Here is a 19,272-nt window from a genome sequence, read left to right as displayed (position 1 = left end):
TTAAGACCAAATATAACAGATTCAGAGGCAAAATACTGTTCTAATAAATTCAAATACAAGTACACTCAGAAGCCCTCGTATATGTAACAGGCCAACCATACAGATTTTATATATGGAACAAAAGGAAGGAAGGAAAGAAGGAAGGAAGGAAGCACATAGATAGAACAGAGAGGATAAGGATGAGATGAGAAGATAAAAACAGACATTTTGAGGTCAGATCAGATGATGTAGTCGGACCACTCGGAGATGAAGGAGGTGTGATCCATGGACTCCCCCGGGACGTCCTCGTGCCTGGAAGGCTTCTCTTTGCCGCCGACGAGCCTGGCCGGGTTGCCGACGGCTGTGGTACGAGGCGGGACGTCTATGAGGACGACGGATCCGGCGCCAATCTTGGCGCCCTCGCCAATGCGGACGTTGCCGAGGATGGTGGCGCCGGCGCCGATGAGGACGCCGTCGCCGATCTTGGGATGGCGGTCGCCGACGGCCTTGCCGGTTCCGCCGAGGGTCACGTGGTGGAGGATGGAGACGTTGTTGCCGACGACGGCGGTCTCGCCGATGACGACGCCGGTGGCGTGGTCGAGGAGGAGGCCGCGGCCGAGGCGGGCGGCGGGGTGGATGTCGACCGCGAAGACGTCGGCGACGCGGGACTGAAGGGCGAGGGCGAGGGGCCGCCGTTGCTGGACCCAGAGGAGGTGGGCGACGCGGTGGGCCTGGACGGCGAGGAAGCCCTTATAGTTGAGGAGGCAGTGGGAGAAGGAGGAGCAGGCGGGGTCTCGGTGGCGGGCGGCGAGGAGGTCAGCGACGGCGGCGGCGCGGACGGAGGGGTGGGCCGAGAGAGAGCCGAGGAAGAGGTCGTAGAGGAGGGTGGAGAGGAGAGTCGAAGAGCAGAGCTTGTTGGCGAGATGGAAGGAGAGGGATCGAGCCAGAGACGGGTGGGAGAGGACGGTGGCGTAGAGGTAGCTTGCGAGGGCAGGCTCCGACTCCGCATCGCGCCGGGCCTCCGCCTTGATCTGCGACCAGACCCACGACTCGTCGTCCTCCGACTCCGGCGGAGGGTAAGTCGGCACCGGGTAGTGGTTCTGCTGCGGCTCCGCCGGCATCTTGTCGCTCCTCGCTCTCTCTTTTCTCCTTTCTCTCCGCCGCCGGTCACTGGTGGTGGTGGTTGGGTTGAGGAGGTGACTAGAACGGGAGAAGGGGTGTGATTTAATGTGGAAGAAAAAAATTGGATTCGATCGTCAAAAAGGTTAGTTTTTTTTTTTTTTTAGTTTGAACCATTCGGTCGGATGGACTTTTTCTCGGTTCTAAATTATAATGGATATTCTTCTAAATATAAAATTTTATATATTTTTTTAAAAATTAATATTTGCATATATACTTTTTTTAATACTTATTTTGCTATTTTATTTTTTTATTTTTATTTTAATATATATACCTATATCATCGAATACTGTTAAAAAATTAACGATTTTAAATTAAAATAACTAAAATAATATTAATGAGTAAATGCGAAAAAAATATTTATAAGATGATTGTGATGAAGGAAAAAAAATAATTTTAAAATTTTATTTTATTTTTAATTAAAATAATATGGTTTTTATAAACGGTGTTAGAATAGCGGTATTTGTGAAAAACAATATTTTATGAAAGTACAGAAATAAATATAAATTTTAAAAAAATATTTATACAAATTTAATTTTTTAGAAAAATATTTATGCAAAAAATTATATATAATATTTTGAGATTTTTCTTTGTATGGGTACTTTTATTATTGTGGTGTTTAGATTCCTGAGGGCAGTGACTCTGATTTTTTTTGTTTTTTTGAAGGATAATAATACTGAGTTGTGAAGAGTAGTACCACGCTAAGGGGTGTTCCTAAAAGGAAGTTGGGTCGTTGGCTGCCTTCGGAGGATTTGGGGGAGCTCACCTTCACCAATGGTGTGGCTGATGCAACTTTTGGTGTATTTTATTATAACATATTAGTGAATCAAAAGTTTGTTGTATCTAGCTAGCCTTCTGACTCATTGGAGTTTTTAATATGAATTTACTGAAAATGTGCTACTTTTTAATCATCCACTAATGGAAAGGTAATTTGGAATAAATCATATAAGACCTAACTAATAAAGTGTCATCACTGATGAAGTGGCTACAGAATGATATATATGTTCGGTTTGGGGATGAAAGATGATCTCCTTTATCAAAAGTTTATTATTTTGCTCCTTATGTTAAACTTTTAAGAGTTTTGAGAAATTTCCTACAAGCTGCCTTTAGGCACCATGAGATTAAATTATAATTAATAAGATGAATCATCCTCCTTTCTAACGGGACAAGGAGAACAAACAAAGCTTCTTTTTTTTTTTTTTTTGCCACTTTTCCTCTAATACCAATGTCAAAGAAGAAACCTAAAAGTTAACTCTTTTTACTAATGAATCTATTGATTTTGTAATTAAAAAAATGTACGGCATTTGCTTTTTTTTCTTATTTTTATAACATACTTTTTACCGGTACATACTACATGGTTAGATGATACACCACAAGCAAATTAATTACCTAGCAAGTCAATACACATCTCTAGGTAAATGATACACAATTTTGAGAATATAGTGTTTACTAGTACACAATATATGACCAGATAATATACACTTAGCAACTTAGACAAAGCTACAAAATTATATACTATGTATTAGTACTGATGAATACCATGTTATGGAAACTGTCTATCAATTTACTTAGATGTGTGTATTGACTTGTTAAATGACTAATTTGCTTGATGTGTATCGCCTGACTATGTAGTATGTACTAATAAAAGTATGTTTTCAAAATTGTGTATTGATTTATATATAGGTGTGTATTGAATTACTGCTAGGTGTGTATTAAAAAGGCTTGCAATGTGTATCAGAAAGCCGATGAGTGTGTATCACTCGACTATATAGTGTGTACTAGTGTATATGATATTTTAGAAACTATGTATCAATTTGTTTGAAAATGTATATTAGATTATTAGATAACTGATTTGCTAAGTGTCTATAACTTGGTCGTGTACTGTATACTGATGAATATCATGTTTTGAAAACGGTGTATCAATTTATCTAAAGGTATGTATTAACTTGTTAAATGATTAATTTACTTGATGTGTATCACCTAGCCATGTAGTGTGTACATAATTAGATGTGTCTATGACTTTTAGATATATTTTTTTTTCAATAAGTATTCAGGAAAACATGACAAAATAAGAAGCACACTCCATATTTCTTTCTCTGGCGCCTGCCCCATATGATTTTTGTTCAGATGAGCGGGTTTTACAATAACCTCCTCACTTATGTAAATTTGTCTTGATGGAGAATTTAATATTGATACATGAGAGCTGGTGTTTGGGCCAATAGCTAACTGTATGATCTTCTCAAAAGTTTTTTTGTTAAGGCTCCTTAACTTGGAGTGGTGCTCCTCAATTGAAACCACATTTGATGGCTAAAGATTTTGATAATAATAATAAGTAGTTGTATTAAAGGCCTATAAAGTATTAACCCCAAAGCAATATCTGTTGGGTATAAGCAAATTTCATTATATTTTCTTTAAATGATAGTGCTTAATACATGAAAATGATCTATACATGATATAGAAATCGTAGAGTTTTGTTGCAGGCCAAATCAAACGCAAGTGCGAACCTAAATTTATATGTTGAGCGGTATCAGTTGGAGGAGATGATATTGGCATCTATGTGCGCGCCCACACCCACACAAGCGCATGCACACAAACACATAAATACCGAGAGGAAAAGAATGAATGTTGTATGAGCTCCTTATAATGATGGGATGTTTCTGTTTAGCTTGTGAATGGAATCCACCTCACCAATTATCAAAAATAAATCCAATTCGCAATATATCAATAGCATTTGTTAGGATGTCATGCTATCCCCACGCAACTCTCCAAGAGAAAAACTCTATAATATGAATTTAGATCCTCCCAATTAGATAATATATATCACATATCACGTCATACGTAGGTAGTTGTAGCTTTCTATCATATTTTGATTTTTGGTTTTTAATGAACATGCTTTGTTTTTTCATTTTGGATTTTTCACATATCACGTCATAGGAGAGAAGAGGATTAAGGCTCACAACTTTGACTTTTCTATCATACTTTGATTTTTCATTTTTGATAAACATACTTCGATTTCAATTCCACCTTTCTTTATGGTGCATGCGTAGGAGCGAAGAAAATAAAGGCTCACAACTTTAGACAGGTCGAAGGCATGCCTATTTGATCTTGACTAATCTCTTGCAACATCTACAATTTTTCAATAATCAAGAACATCGTAGATCATCCCCTACATGACAGGCAAATGCCTTCGTTTAACATCCATAAACGTTAAAACCATCAATGAATAGCTAGTCAGATATTTGATACCGGTAACCATGATTTGCCATGTCGCCAATCCAATTGGTGATGAACTGATATGCAGTACAAAAGACGTATCGAGTATCGCTATGTCGAACTATCTCTCATATTGAATGTACTGATACAACAATAGAATGGTACATGTATGGATATCAAGATGGTGAATTTTGCTGGTGACTACGAATCCCCAAGAACTTGTTCTTTCTTGAGGAAACAAGAAAACTAGTGAGATACTAGCTAGGTGAAAAAGGAAGTAACAATTAAAGTGGAAAAACTGAACTCTACTCGTGGCATATGATATCACGTTGCTATAGCATGTAGCACTCCACTAGCTTAAAGATTGTATAAAAACTTTGTGTCTCCGCATAAAATCTAAAAGATACTACAAGCCATGCGATAATGACCAATCTCTACTGCATTTGGGTGGCCGCAGCACTCTCCCGTTGGTCTCCCAATACAACGACAATGTGATCAAAGTCTTCAGCAAAAAATAATTGGGACCCAAGCTCCATTCGTTTCGTATGGCATAAATTAATGTATCTGTCGTGCCATTCTGTGGGCTATAAGTGAGCTTGTGCAAAGAAACTGCAGAGAGCTTTCATTTCCCTCAGTGCCTACCTCAAATAATTCATCGCACTTAATGAAATCTCTTGGGAAAGCATATGGTTAGGGTGTCAAACAGGCGTGAGTCTTAAACTAAACCTTGTGCCTTGGAGGAATTACGAGAGAAAGCAAAAGAAAGTTACAAACTGAAACATAATTTTCTGCTGCGAAAGAGAGTAGCAAATTAGCTGGGTATTTTTCTTTTCATATATGTATCCCACTAGCTGATGCAGGAGCAAGGCGCCCCATCTTTAGAATGTGCGCATGAAGTTTAAGTTTGATTCGTGATCCTTCATCCCTTCCTTCTTACATCCAATAGCTATAAACCATAGCCATCACATAAGAGAACATAGAGTAAGAGATCCCAATTCTTTCCCTACGCCGTCACTAGCAGTGTAACCTCAAAAAGAAAAAAGAAAATTAAAAAAATACCTGAATTTATCTGTTTAGGAGTGTGCATGAAGCATGCCTCATGAAATAAATATAACCACTTGCTAGGATTCAGAGTTCCATGTCAAACAAAACTGGGTTTCGTCGAATAAAGAGACCAGACGTAAACTGGTCAAGAGGGAGACCTCATTCCCGCCTGCTCAACTACGTCACCAAGACTTTTTTTTTAAAAAAAAAAAAGAAAAGAAAATGCATTGAATACACCAAACAGCTACATGGACCCACCAAAACAATATATATGCTTTAGTACAGTGAATCATTTATTTTTATTTTTCTGATAAATCCATGTAAGATAATATGAGGACAGAGAGTGGAAAGGCGCAGGGACAAGGCTGATGCATCTTAAAACGGCCACCATCCAGGCCTTAGTTCCCTCATTGAAATTTGAATACCAGTCCAGGGTACCTTTTACCTTTCTGGTTATCAGTAACAACCTAGAACTCCATACCACATAACTAACTGAAATATATTTTTTTTAATTCGCCGATGTAAAACTAAACACATACCCGCACAGATCTTCACATACTCCTCCCAATACAAGCTCTGACGTCCTCGTTAAATTAAAGATTCAAATCCATTCAAATCTAATCACGTCCTTGCCAATTTAAAAATTCAAATTCATTCAAATCTAATTACAAACATCACAATCGACCCTCTATGAACTTGGACTATAATATTTCCTAATTCACTCACTCTGATACCATTTGTAACAACCAAAACTTCATTTAAAATAGCTAGTCAGAAAGTATTTTTTTAAATTTCTTAATCTTATATAAGTATTAAACATCTCTACGGCGAATAATTAATATGGGACTAACTACGCGTCTGCACATATCCTCACACTAATAATTTCAACTTCTTGCATACACAAAAAGACATGGCTCACTCATTTCATCACCATCAAGCCAATATTCCATAGGCTCTATCATCTATTTTCAATAATCCCCATGCATTAGCCTCCCTCTGCTCGAAAAACTTTCTTCATCCATGCTCGATAGTATATTGTTTGCGAACCGTTGCAATGCAAAATCATGACTAAACTGAAAGACCAAAACAAATCTCTCTCTCTCTCATAAGCTTATTAGAGAGATATTGCACTACTGCAAATATGCGATGCTTACGGCTGTTTGAGATGAAGACATATATAGGAGAGATGGCAAACATAAAACATTCCTGGGGTAGAAATGAGAGTGATAATATTGCCTGAAAAGCATTAAGCTGCAGCAGCTCATTTCTTCTACCAGATTCTTACATGTGACTCAAAGCTTGGCAGATGCCGAAGCTCTGAATGATTTTGTTGCTTAAGACTTCCAGATAAAAGTTCAAACCATGTCAATATAATAGACAGGATATTCATTATAACCGGCATCAGAGGCATTACAGAGATCCTATTTGTACTTAAAGTTACAAAATGAGATATAACAGCAAGAAAATGTAGAGTTAACAACCCTCTAAAGAATAAAATATAATATATGCAAAATAAATGACGAGACAAACATACCAGGCCAGGCACCACAAACAGTACCAGGTTAATCAGAATAATGAAGATGGTTTGAACTGAATGGGAAAACAATACTGAACTTGTTCAGGCTTCAGTGCAAGAAATTTCTAGCAGCTCCAACTCAATTGCATGCGAGAAGTTCATCTCCTGCACCATCACCAACGTCGCATGCAATTTCAACAGAGGAAACAGAGGTGGTTTACCAGGATGCAAGTGATAAAGTATAGCAACACTGCCATGTCCCATGTTGAACTCCCAAGTGGACAAATACTTGATGCACAGCCCAAAGAAAACAGGATTCGGCCATGGGTCCTGAATACTGACCTTACGTGCTATTGTATTGCCCAAGGAGTATTTCACTCTTTGCCATGCATTGTACTGATAATTTTCATAAACTTGACCATTTAAGAAAGCAATAGATCTCATTTCATGTTTTATGGTTTTATAAATGAAGGGTATTAAGCATGCACCATAACAACATGTCCATCAAAAACAAAGCCTTTGTTCCATGCAGAATATCTTTGCACTATCAACCTTTTATTTGGACTAGCATGTCATGGACATTCTCGCAAATGTTTCATGTACAATTCAGATCATCAACAGAAAATACCAAACTGAACAATTGATCACTCCACAATAGATTTCCTCCATTTGCCAAAAGTATCATTATATCCCATTATTCCTCCAGTAATTTCGTTGTTCCTAGGACAGCAGCGTATAACTGAATTGCAATAGATCAGATGCCAACAGTTAACCAAAAGCAATAAAACTTACATTTTAGATAGGTGAATCAGCATGCACCATCTATCTAACAGGTATAAGATGCATGATAAACAAAATCAACATACTTGGATTGATTTGGATTTTCTGCTGACCGTTTAATGGCTCCTGCTATCAGCCCCTGTAACCCCATTCCGATTCATTTTACTGAATTCCAGATACATCTCTTCTATCATGGGTTTCCATAGACGAACCCGTGCATTTATAAACCAGTTGGATACCTGAGATTGTGATAAAGAGAATAACTAATTAAAGGCTATGCTAGGTTGCAAAACCAATGCACAGGTTGGATTATTAGAGTGCAGTTCTAATTTGCCAACAACAAATGCATTGATTTCTAGCAGTAATATGAACTGAGCTGATCCTTTAATATAACATGGTCTTGATGAGGGAGACAACCAATCTGAAGCTATCCAAACCAAAATATGAGATACAAATATAGGAATGGACCTCATGCAGGAAAGGACCGTCCCCAGATGATAAATTCAGAATTCATTCTACCTGGCTCCTCGTCAATCCACTTTTTAATGCAAGCAAATGTTTCTCGTCGTCCTTTGGGTACCTGAGAGATGTTCAAAGCACATTCAGAATTAAATTTCGTTTTCACTTATCAAGGCCATTGTCACAATAACTATTTCTATTTTACAAGCATCCCAGAAGTAGGCAACTCACGGGTGAAGAAAATTGTGAAACATCCATGCTCGTAAAACTGAGACAGATTTTTCAGGCAAGCCCCTTTGGGGTCTCCAAGATTGCTGATCTTCCCTCATCTGCTGCAAAGCCCAAGCCCATTGTTTCTGGATTAAGGAAGATTCCAAGGTTTTCTCCTGTTCTTTGGTGCATTTGCTGCTTAGTTGTTGACCAGTGAAAAGAATCCTGCTTGTAATTCTCTCCCTCAGGTTTTTATAATTCACAGAGATTGTATGAAGAGCAAAGTGGGCATGCAGTTGTGGAGTTACTGACTCGGTTGCTTTATTAAATGCAGATATCACATTCTGGATCTGGTCTAAGCACTGATTGTATCTACAGTCAATCTGAATCTCATAAAGGGAGGAGTATGTTATTATTACTAACAAAAAGATTTGTGAATGTAATAGAAATCTGTCATAAATAATATGAATTAGGAACTATGCAAATGAAATATATTCCTCATAAATACTTCACTATCTTGTTGACCTTCTTATTTTACTTCTGAGCACTTAAAAAGCATTATCCTTTGTGTTGGACCTAGGCATTCCCAAAGCTGAGATGATCCATTGTCTAATTAAGAACTGAAGAATGCTGTGAACTTCCAAACTAAGCAGCTGAAACATTTCCTTTGAAGTGGGCACGCATTTATAGAGCACACGATTCCATTCAATGTGAAACCATGCATGATGTTGACATAGGAGAATAAACAGGACAAGGACATAGAGAGACAAGATACCATTATTACTGAGAAACAAAAAACCATGTGTTTGGGTGCATTCAAAAATTAATTTTTGCTAGAGTCTATCTACGATCCAAGCATTGGGACTTGGGTCCTGAATATGACCATACATGCATTCTTGGTTCATACATGCAAGCTTGAACCAATGTTGGAATTTCTAGCCAAACAGAGGCAACTCTAAGCTATAAATGACAAGAGAAGGTTCTTGGAAGATAATGAACCAGGTTGCTTGGTGAGTCTTGGAGCTTTGGATGCATGCTGTGGAGGGAGAGATTGGACAGGATTCCAATGAAGGGTAGAAGAAAAGCATTCCAACTGGACCCATAAGTGCCTCCATACTGAGTCCTACTTTGCCTTTAACTGCATCAGCGTGCTGATTGTAATAAACAAGCAATACTGATATGTACAGTTCCTACTACAGCAATAATTACTTAATTTCCAATTGATTGCAGGCTGAAGATCATAATCCTAACATGTTTGCATATTGGATCAAGAAGCCATTTACATGGTTTCACAAACTTTAATTATCCAATGCTGCAGATCCGCCGACAGCAGCCAATTCCCATATGCATAATTTTTCTCTTTGTAGGTCCAATCAGAGATCTACTTCAAGGCGTCACAAGAAGACCTATTAAAATCTTTGGCACCAAATTTCGTTCAGATCCAATGGCAGATCTGAGATCTGTGACTTTTACAATCCAGCTCAGTGAAACGAGATTCTGTGCAGGCCTGCAGAAGACCTAATGGTTCTGGGGCTTGATTCTAGGCACTATAGTCGCATCTTCATAAAACCAATCATCAATCCAGTTACAGGTCTGAAAGAAGGCTTATAGGACTTTATGATCTCAAATTTTCAGCCCAATCATTTAGATTCTGATTCAGTAAATTAAAGCTACAGTATGTTCATTAACACTTGCTAATTTAACAGCTCCACAGCCTATCTTATTAAAGATTTTCTTTTTTCAGCCAACATCCCATTGACAAAAGAATGTAATTTATCAAGATTCCCATGTTACACCTAATCCTTTCATTCTTTATCTCTTGTTTCTCACAAATAGTGCAACATCTGCTGATGATGTCTGTCTTGTTTTCTGGCGATCTACACTATATTTTGGTTCACGAGGTCGAATGTCATATGCCAGCAATGCCATTACCATCAAAGCACCGAAACAAAGAACTATCTGTAGGTTTCATTCTGTGACCAGATCAAGGTTATGTTTAGAATGGAAGCCCAAAACAAGATGAACTGTACCGAATCTGAATCATCAAGGGCATTCTACTGAAAAAAAAAAAAAATCATCAAAGAGCATCGGACAAGAGAGTAACAGATTCCCTGGTGCTAGTTACCTGAGTTCTCCCAACAACATGACAATGGGATTAGGTTTGCTATATATATTTATATGTCAAGTATCCAACTTCCATTCATGCAACTTCTACGAAATTTAATTTGCTGGCTTTCTCCAATCCCACGTCGAAGAGGTCTGATGTCTAGACCATTTACATCCTTTGACAAGTGACGATGCACTGAGAGAGGTTAACCGGCCTCTTCGATGCACATGCAATAAGTGAAACCTAGAAGATATTCAATCAAATGCATTGTGGATATTTTAATCCTAAAGCTAAGCAACATAGTTTCAAAAAAAAAAAAACTTTTAGCTTAAACAGATTGAAAAAACAGAATGTGCAAGATAGATTATAAACAAGTACTACAACAAAATATCCATGACGCTGACTTAGGGGAGCAACAATTCATTATCAACAGGCAATATAGTAAGAGGGAGGAAAAATTGCAGGTAACTTTTATCGGAACCAGAATCAGACCAATTGAAACAAAGAAAATGGATATTTTATCGGCCACAAACAACAACCCGCAAAGCAATAAAATGAAAAAAAGATTGGATCTTAATTATTTTCTTTCTAAGCAATACCCAGGATTCAAAACCTGGACCTCCTGAAGGGCAGGCCATCAGGGTTAAGGCACCAACCAACTGCATGAACAATTGTTAGCTCATTGGATCTTAATCATTGAAATGTCAAACCATCTAATATAGCATTACCAATAAAGGAGATACATACCCTTTGAAGCATCACTAACAGCTGAGACTTCTCCTTTTCAGTTTCCAGCCTCTGCTGTCGGTCCATATGGTCCTGAGATTTGGTTCCACCAGAAGAAAGTGGGAACTCATGACAACCGACACTTACAATTCCTCTTTCACTGGAACAACTAGAAGAAAAGGGCATCCTTGCCTCACCCTTAATCCCACCAAACAAGCCATCCAGCTCTGCATAACTTGCAACTTCGGCGAGTATTTGTTGACCTATGTAGAGATATCTTGATCCTAAAAGAACGCGAGGAAAATAGAAGGGAGAAGAATTACGGTACAGAGATAGCTCTTCGCCAGTAGCAAAGGTTTGTGCAAGTCCCAGCGCCATTCCCACACTGACATTTTGCGAAGAACAGAAAACACGAAAGGAATCCTGCAATCCACTAGCATCTGGGTTTTCACCATCTTTTGATGAAACTTGAGTTAACTTGGAGCAGCTTAGTTCTGAGCACCGATCTGGAGCATTAAGCATGTTCATCATAGAAGTCTGGTAGGAGCCAAGCCTAAGGGACAGCTCATTATTAGGCACACAAGAACTTGGTAAATGATCAGATGTGATGGTAGATGCATTGGAATCCCACCCAGGTTCCGAGCGTCCTTTGACATGATAAGATGGGTGAACAATGCTTGTTCTACTCGAAGGAACTCGATGATCTGGAGTTCCATCACAATTCCAACCATAATCTAGTTTGCCATTCATATTGGCATCAACTTTTGGTCTTGAAAACCTAGCAACATCCTGTGTACCAAAAGTATTGCAACAGTCTCTGGATGATAAGGCTCTGATCTCACCCAGTGGCGATGCTGATGAAACACCCAAACCGGTAAGATCTTCCTGCAAACTATGGGAGCCAGGCAAAAGGTAGGCAAGTGAAGTAGCAGACACAGAAGCTCCGATCCGCTGGCCAGTTTTCCCAATAGAATCCTCGAAAGAAGCATCCCCCCTTGATGCATAATTGGAGATAGCACCATGGTTTGTTATATAAGGATTGTTCTGGACCTCTTCTGGCAATGTTGGGTACAAAATATTCCCACAAATCATCTGCTCATGGCTGTCATAATCTATCATACCTGACTGTATGAATGGACCTGAAAATATATCAGATGTAACTGCATCGATGTCCATATGATTATGATCTGTTTTTTGTAGAGAGGCATTAAAAACATCATTCTCCATTGCAATGGGATGCTGGAAAACTGCAGTCTGTTTCAGAGGAATTGTTAATAGAACAGTGCTGTAGACCAACTGAACTATACTTGTTTCAGAGTCTCTTTCATTAAGTCCTCGTATGGGTGGCAGTCAGATTACATCATACTATTGAAAAATCATAACATATAGGAAGGAAAATTGAAGATCAAGGTAATCCTAACTTCTATTCTTTCAATGATAGGTAACTGCCTATTCTCTTAATGATGCCCAAGTGCAAGTAACATAAAGAGATTCAACTCCAGATCAGACAGCACTTTCGGCTAGTGAGGTTTAAAATGTGCTGCAGTCATGATGCGTCCGATGTCTTCCGACATATATTTTCCTCTTAGAATCAGAATTAGTAAACGTGTTCCAAGTCATTGTATTACGAGGTCTGCGGATGATTCTTATAGTCATGTTCTCATATCCATTGTATTACCTGAAAGAATATAAGCTAATTAAGAACAGAATATCAAAAGCTGCAGCATTCAAGGAAAAAAAAGGGTTAATTACAACATGCAAAAGATGTGCCTCCAAATCATCTCCTATAAACCTACTCATACTCAACAGGCAGAGATAGATATTAGAACGGAAAAGGGAAACAATAACCTCTGAGACATTTAGGGACATGTATAAAGATATCAAATAAATTTCTGGACATGAGCATTAAATTGTAGAAAGATGCACAACCTTCACATATTAATAGTTCTTAAAGAAGAGACATAATAAACATGAAATTAAACACATAAAAATATGCTAAGATTACAGAAGTCACTTAAAGCATGACCACGTTCTTAGGGTGATGGTAAGCAACATATCACCTCAGAGACCTTTTTCAAACTTCCAGCTTAAGAGAAGATGGGTGCAAGAGAGAGTGACTGACATGAACCTGAAAAAAAAAGAGCATATATTTCCAGTTTCACAGTGCAAAGTACCAGCTGGTGTAGACAATATGCTTGCTAAGTAACTAATGATCAATGCATGGTAGAAGATATCATAAGGAAAAAAATAGTTCCTTTCTTAATGAAAAGAGTTCCAAATGACATCTGTATCAAATGAAGAAAATAAGAGCGAGCAGTAGAGAAGTAAAGCTCAGAGATCCAACCTCCCTTGGGTGCATGACAGCACACAGAACATCCATGGCCATGGCCAAATGACAACTCGCAGGTAACTTCTTTCCCATATCCCGAAATATAACCAAAAGAACGGAGAATTAAACTAGGTTGATGCTGCCCTCCCTTTTCCTGTTATACAAAACCAAAAAAACCTTCTCTTTTACCAGCTAAGGAAAGTGATTCACTTCCACATCAAAAGCATACAAGATTGAATCGCATCATTAACCAAACGAAAGCAAGTGTAAAACAATCGAGCACCAATTTTATCAGACACATATCATCATTACATATGTTTAAATCAAGACTCAAAAAGAGTAATGCTTTTTTCTGAAAAAAAGAAAAGCATCCACAAAATTGGGATATTAAACACCGCACAAACAGAAAGAATGGTGTGCAGAGCTGAAGAAAAACTATGCATTCTCCCTACTCTACAAGCATAAAGCCAGAGGATACTGTCTGGAACATCAAATGACATGCTCTTTCTGATTTGATCAAAGAAGTGGGCTTTACTTCAGAGTTAAACCCCCAAAAGACAAGCATGAGATTGACCGCATACAAAACGATTCATCATTTTAACTCCCTATGATCGATCAAACCAAAAGGTTATCCCTAGCTTCATTAAAGCAAAAGCCAAAAGATAATATACACAAAAGGTGTTAGTTACCCTAAAGCCAAAGCAAAGGATTCAAGAGCCATCAAAGGTATGATGGGTTCTCACTCCTCCTATGATTCATCATGCATGGGTTCAAAGCTGAACGGGAAACTAATCATTCTCTCTTTTTTTTTCCCACACAGTGAGAGAACATAAGGTTGACATTTACAAGAAGCCCCCAGCCGGCCCCTTCCCCCTTGCAATTCTACCATTTTAAATCCTCAAGAAACCTCAAGAAAACATATCATACCACCAGGTGAGTCATGGACCCTCTCTCCGCCCCCTACCTTTCCACCCCAGCCACAAAATACAAACCAGAAAGCAGAAAAATAGGATTTTTTTTAAGACTTCCTTTTGAAGGACAGAAAATATAAAAGCAAAGCAGACCCAGAACAGGAAAAGAGAAGCGTTTTGAGGAAATGGCCAAGAGACTTTTAGCAGAGGAGAGAGAGGTGCATGGCCCATCAAATATCAATCAAAAGCATGCATCTGAAAAGGGAAAGAAAAGAGGAGCTACTCATGGTTGGCAAAAAGAAAAAAACAAAAGCAGGAGGGGGAGGAGCATTACCTTTGGTGCAGGCTTTTGTGGGGGGCCCTCCTCCCCCTCCTCTCCCCCGCTCATTTCTGGCGTTTCCACCTCCATCCCTTCTTTCAGGAATGATCATCTCAGCCAAAGTCATCAGGATTCTCTGTTCTTCGGCAGCTGCTCTCAGCTACACCTCCAAGGAAGGCTACCTTCCCTAGGATTATTTTCCATTCAAGCGAGTGCTTGGGATAGAAAGAGAAGGATGGAGGGGAGAGACGAGTCAACGACACCTTTGGCTGCAGTTCCAAAGATTGCTGCAGTGGGGAGGGAGGAGAGGACAGGGTGATGTCAGCAAAATCCATTGGAAGATCTCTTACTCAGTCATGGTCGGAGTGTTTTAGGATTCTGAGTAGTTAAGATGTTTTTAGTGAGTAATTATTCGATGTTAATCCTTTTATTGAAAGGTGGCGGTATGGCAGGCCGCAGGAGAGAGAGCACGTCTGCAAGTACTGTGGGGGCACTGCATTGAAGGCAACATATGAAGGGATTAAGAGGTCAGAAGGAAAGACTTTTCCTTGGGAAAGGGAGATAAAAAGCTTGCCGCCCCCTCCGGTTTCACCTGAGGGCATACGGAGGCATGCGTTTGTTTGTACGCTAGCACATGCAGCGCCCTTCCCCATTGCTGCTTTTGTTGCGAGCTTCAAAGGTGCATACATCAATTTTTTAATAAATAAATTTTCAATATGTATATATAATTAAAAAAAATTAAATAATAATTTTTAATTAATTTTTTGTAAGATTATAAATTATTATAAATAGTATATGGGAGGATCCGATCTATGATCTATATGGATTATAGGACACTACAGCACCAACTAATTAAGATTGACCATAAGTTATCTGGTGATTAGATTTGAATAAATTTATACCTTTAGCCGGGCAAGGACGTCACAGTTTAAACGATGTGAATATGTAAAGATCGTGCGGGTATGTATTTAGTCTCACATCGATTATTCACTGGATAAATTTTGGATACTTAAGTTGAAATCACCACTTTCTCTAAAAGCTTAAGCTTATAGGATGAGGTAGATTTATTTATATAATTTATATTTTCTTACACTCCTTCTCACATGTGGGTCGGACTTTCATTTAATGGGCGAGCCCAACATGTGAAATTTTTAATAATGGAATTAAAGAGTGCGGAGATAGGATTTGAACTCAGAACCTCTGCTCTGATATCAAGTTGAAATCATTACTTTTTCTAAAAGCTTAAGCTTATAGGATGAGGTAGATTTATTTATATATTTTATATTTTCTTACAATTTATATAGAATTAAAAAAAATTAATAATATTTTTTAGCTAGTCTTTATGAGTGATGTCTTGAATTACCATACAAACATCAAGCTTTTCCACCTCATCAACTAATGAATAACTCGGTATACAGAGCCAAGATAAAAATGTTGCAAATGGAGTGGCTCCAAGATTTAAAACGGCCATTGTCACAGTTTCAACAGCCTTTGATTAGATTATATAACGGTCATTAGTTTCAAAGGTAATCATTACGATTAAATATTGATAGTGAATACTGAAACATTAATTATTTTTTATTATAACGGCTAATAATATTATGACAACAATTACCAATATTGCACCCTTCACCCAAAATTTTGTGGCATTTGGAAAACACTGTTCGGATGGTCAAAAGAAATGATTTTTATTTGGTGAACGAGACAAATGATGGGGTTGATTTTTTTTTTTTCTTTTATTGTTGACTGTTATTTTCCACTGTACAGCCATTATACAAATTTTTTTACTTTAAATCCAGTACAAAACCCAATCTTATAGTAATTTTTTGACAAATAATGGTCACTTTAAACCGTTATGACAATCATTAACATTTTTGGTGAGGATTCATTGTAATGAGAATAGCAGCGTTGTTGAAACTTTGTTATATATGCATGATATAGTTTAGATTAACTAAATAATAATCATCATATAATTGTTATGGTACTGTATTAACTGTTATTTGTTGTTTTCGCTATTGGTTTATATACAAAAAATTTTATTTCCACCATCGAATTTACTAATCAGAATTGAAAAATGAGAACGTAAACTATTGTATGTGATCTATAAGTTCTAATATATTTACAATAAAAAGAATATATATGTTTTGGATATCACTCATCTGTATATAAATAAAAAGTCTCCGGGATTTTTTTTTATTTTATTTGCAAGCATTTTGGATTTTCATTGGCAGTTTTCATCATTGAATTTAACAAAAATGTTACACCCTGGATGTGTAACCACGTCCATGCATCAAATAATAAGCTTAAAACATAGACTTTTCCTTGGCGAAGACTAGTTAGTCATTTCTACCTAGGAGTCCATCCATGTCCAACCTAACTAATTGATATAGTTTAAAAAAATCTATAAAGTGAATTATTTTTTCTGCTACAAAGTTATAGTTATGCTATGAAAATTATATTAAATAATAAACAATCACCATGTAGGGTCAATGCATACTACACCAGAATAAGGAAAAAAAAAACCCATTCATGTCATATGGATGGCAATTTATGATCCAACCTATCAATTCGATCCATGAATGGTCCGATTTAAGCAGATTTAGAATTGACATAAACAAATTTGAATCGTAAATAAGTCAATTCGTTTAAACCTATTTGGCTATTTATTAAATGGATTAAGGTCAAGTTTAAATTTTTGAACCATTTAACAAAAAAATAGAAAGAATTTAAGAAATATTGCATATATTGTCTCGAAGAAAAAGACGTGTCATACATGTTGTCTTGACATATCTAGATAAACAAGTTGCAGCGTATGGGCTCAGTTTGGTTTGTGAATAACTTGGAATAAACATAAAGAAGTCCGTTCATCAGATTGTATAACTTGGAATAACTTGGAATAAACATAATTCCTTTGAATCTTCACCCGTTCAAACCTCTTCGACGGCCACCTCTTCTCACTATGAACGGAGGGCATCCAAACCCATTTCTCAACACAAAACACTGCTTCCAAATGGACCAAATCATCCCATCTTTCTTCCCCTTCTGACCCAAATAAACTACGAACACTTTCTATGACAGAGAAGAGAATTGGATAGATCTCGGCTACCTTTTTTTAGTTGAGGTCCTGAGTTAGACCGTGCTGGCTTCTGCAGATAATTGGAGGAGGTAATTGAGCTCAACTTGGAGGAAAGAGAAGTGGAGAAGAGAGAGAATGGAGTTTTGTTTCAGTTGAAGATGGCATTGCAGCTTGGAAGGAGCCTCTTTGAGATGAAGGGCTTCGCCTCACACTCATGTCAAGTTGGTGAAGAGTTCACAGACTTCGCCAGGAAGCTGTTCTGATTAAGCCAGGCTTCTATACAATCTGTTCATATATTAGTCCACGTAAATTGAGGATAAAACCAACTCATTCTTTTATTCGTTGATTCATTAATGACATTCTTATCTACAACCATTAATTGAAGCGACCATCACCATTATCTTCTGCCTTGAAGTTAAAAGTCTCTATATTTTTTATAATAGCCAAGCTAAAGGCTCTAAAGGTATGTTTAGTGCTTTGCAGGATCTGTTAGTATTATCTACATTTTCAAAAAACCTATAGCTGGCCTTCCGAAGAATTAACAAATGGGAAATAGAGTGCAGCTTACTAGCTTCCAAGAGGTACGCGCCCAAGAGAGTGATTTGTTTACAATTCAGAATACTCTGCACTTGGACGTACGAAACCACATGCTTCCCATTAATAAAACTATTGGATCTAACATTTCATTAATTTAAAAGCCCAAGCATGTAGCATGCTAAAAAAACCATAGATAAACTACATTATTTAAGAATAACTACGGCCTAAATTTGAGGATGCCAATTGACTCAGTTGGCAAAGTCTCTTGTATTGATCCAAGAGGCTTGAGTAGATCCTGCCCCTAGTCTCTGATATTTCGCGAGGCTTCCATCCATTCCCAATTCTCAAACGCCTGAAGCCTAAATATTTGCTGACCGTCCTATGGGAAGTGCTACGAAGATACTGCTCCAGTATTGGACCGAACGCTTGCATGAATCCGTAGGGACCTCTTTCTCATGTCAAAAAACCATCGGGTCTTTGTTGGAAAAGTTCAAAAGACATGAAATGGCAAAGGAAAATATTAAAGAAGCAAGCTCGATCTTCATCTTGCTCAGCTTGTCCACCGATAAAAAGATGCATATGATCGTGATGCAACAAAATTCAACATTTAATAATTGATTATTCAACATGTTTTTGTGGGGATACTCTTGGAACAGGTTTCGGTTAATTAAGTAGAAAGCCAATTATCTAAAGAAGGCCCCCACCCAAGGCTAGGCCCAAAACGCTTCACATTCCCTATGGGTTACCAGTTTTATAAGACCTCATGAGGTGTCACCCCCTATGAGTTCACACATCAAATGATTTGAGAAGTCCAACTTACAAGATCAAAAGCCGGTCTAAAGGCTATTGATGGTCTGGGCATATTTGGCTGAAAAGAATTGGACTCC

The 19,272-nt window shown here is 37.9% G+C and overlaps 2 protein-coding genes across 11 annotated transcripts; both read right to left on the bottom strand.

Moving 5' to 3' along the window:
• LOC103711196 (putative serine acetyltransferase 1) lies at nucleotides 1-1,224 on the bottom strand. Its single transcript, XM_008797256.6, has one exon. The coding sequence runs from the start codon at nucleotides 1,098-1,100 to the stop codon at nucleotides 219-221; it is 882 nt and encodes a 293-aa protein (XP_008795478.1). The 5' UTR covers nucleotides 1,101-1,224; the 3' UTR covers nucleotides 1-218.
• A 5,539-nt stretch (nucleotides 1,225-6,763) lies between these two features.
• Nucleotides 6,764-15,252, bottom strand: LOC103711195 (homeobox protein ATH1-like). 10 transcript variants are annotated; one of them, XM_089925553.1, is made up of 9 exons: nucleotides 14,232-14,442; nucleotides 14,021-14,147; nucleotides 13,558-13,724; nucleotides 13,274-13,341; nucleotides 11,235-12,891; nucleotides 8,402-8,763; nucleotides 8,231-8,291; nucleotides 7,798-7,950; nucleotides 6,764-7,670 (listed from the first exon to the last, which is right to left on the bottom strand). In XM_089925553.1, the coding sequence occupies exons 5-8, from the start codon at nucleotides 12,438-12,440 to the stop codon at nucleotides 7,828-7,830; spliced, it is 1,752 nt and encodes a 583-aa protein (XP_089781679.1). In that variant the 5' UTR covers nucleotides 12,441-12,891; nucleotides 13,274-13,341; nucleotides 13,558-13,724; nucleotides 14,021-14,147; nucleotides 14,232-14,442; the 3' UTR covers nucleotides 6,764-7,670; nucleotides 7,798-7,827. The 10 variants fall into 10 exon arrangements, with proteins under 10 accessions (XP_089781679.1, XP_089781680.1, XP_038987584.3 ...); XM_089925554.1 differs by lacking the exons at nucleotides 14,021-14,147; nucleotides 14,232-14,442 and adding an exon at nucleotides 14,788-15,252 and having other exon boundaries at nucleotides 13,558-13,696; XM_039131656.3 differs by lacking the exon at nucleotides 14,021-14,147 and having other exon boundaries at nucleotides 13,558-13,696; nucleotides 14,232-14,679.
• Nucleotides 15,253-19,272: the final 4,020 nt, after the last annotated feature.

This window comes from Phoenix dactylifera, chromosome 9 (genome assembly GCF_051530095.1).
Source record: "Phoenix dactylifera cultivar Ajwa chromosome 9, Ajwa_hap1_PhDact_Kaust_v1.1, whole genome shotgun sequence".
NCBI lineage: Eukaryota > Viridiplantae > Streptophyta > Magnoliopsida > Arecales > Arecaceae > Phoenix > Phoenix dactylifera.
The sequence above is the reverse complement of the archived record's forward strand: the minus strand, read 5'-3'. Positions and strand labels throughout refer to the sequence as shown.

What these genes read in the sequence shown, in the direction of transcription:
- LOC103711196 (XM_008797256.6), bottom strand. Translation starts at nt 1,100, where the DNA reads ATGCCGGCGGAGCCGCAGCAGAACCACTACCCGGTGCCGACTTACCCT.
- LOC103711195 (XM_089925554.1), bottom strand. Translation starts at nt 12,440, where the DNA reads ATGGAGAATGATGTTTTTAATGCCTCTCTACAAAAAACAGATCATAAT. An exon ending in TTTCACAATTTTCTTCACCC is followed by an intron (nt 8,292 to 8,401) that starts GTGAGTTGCCTA and finishes AACATCTCTCAG; the next exon opens with GTACCCAAAGGACGACGAGA. An exon ending in GTGGATTGACGAGGAGCCAG is followed by an intron (nt 7,951 to 8,230) that starts GTAGAATGAATT and finishes TCACAATCTCAG; the next exon opens with GTATCCAACTGGTTTATAAA.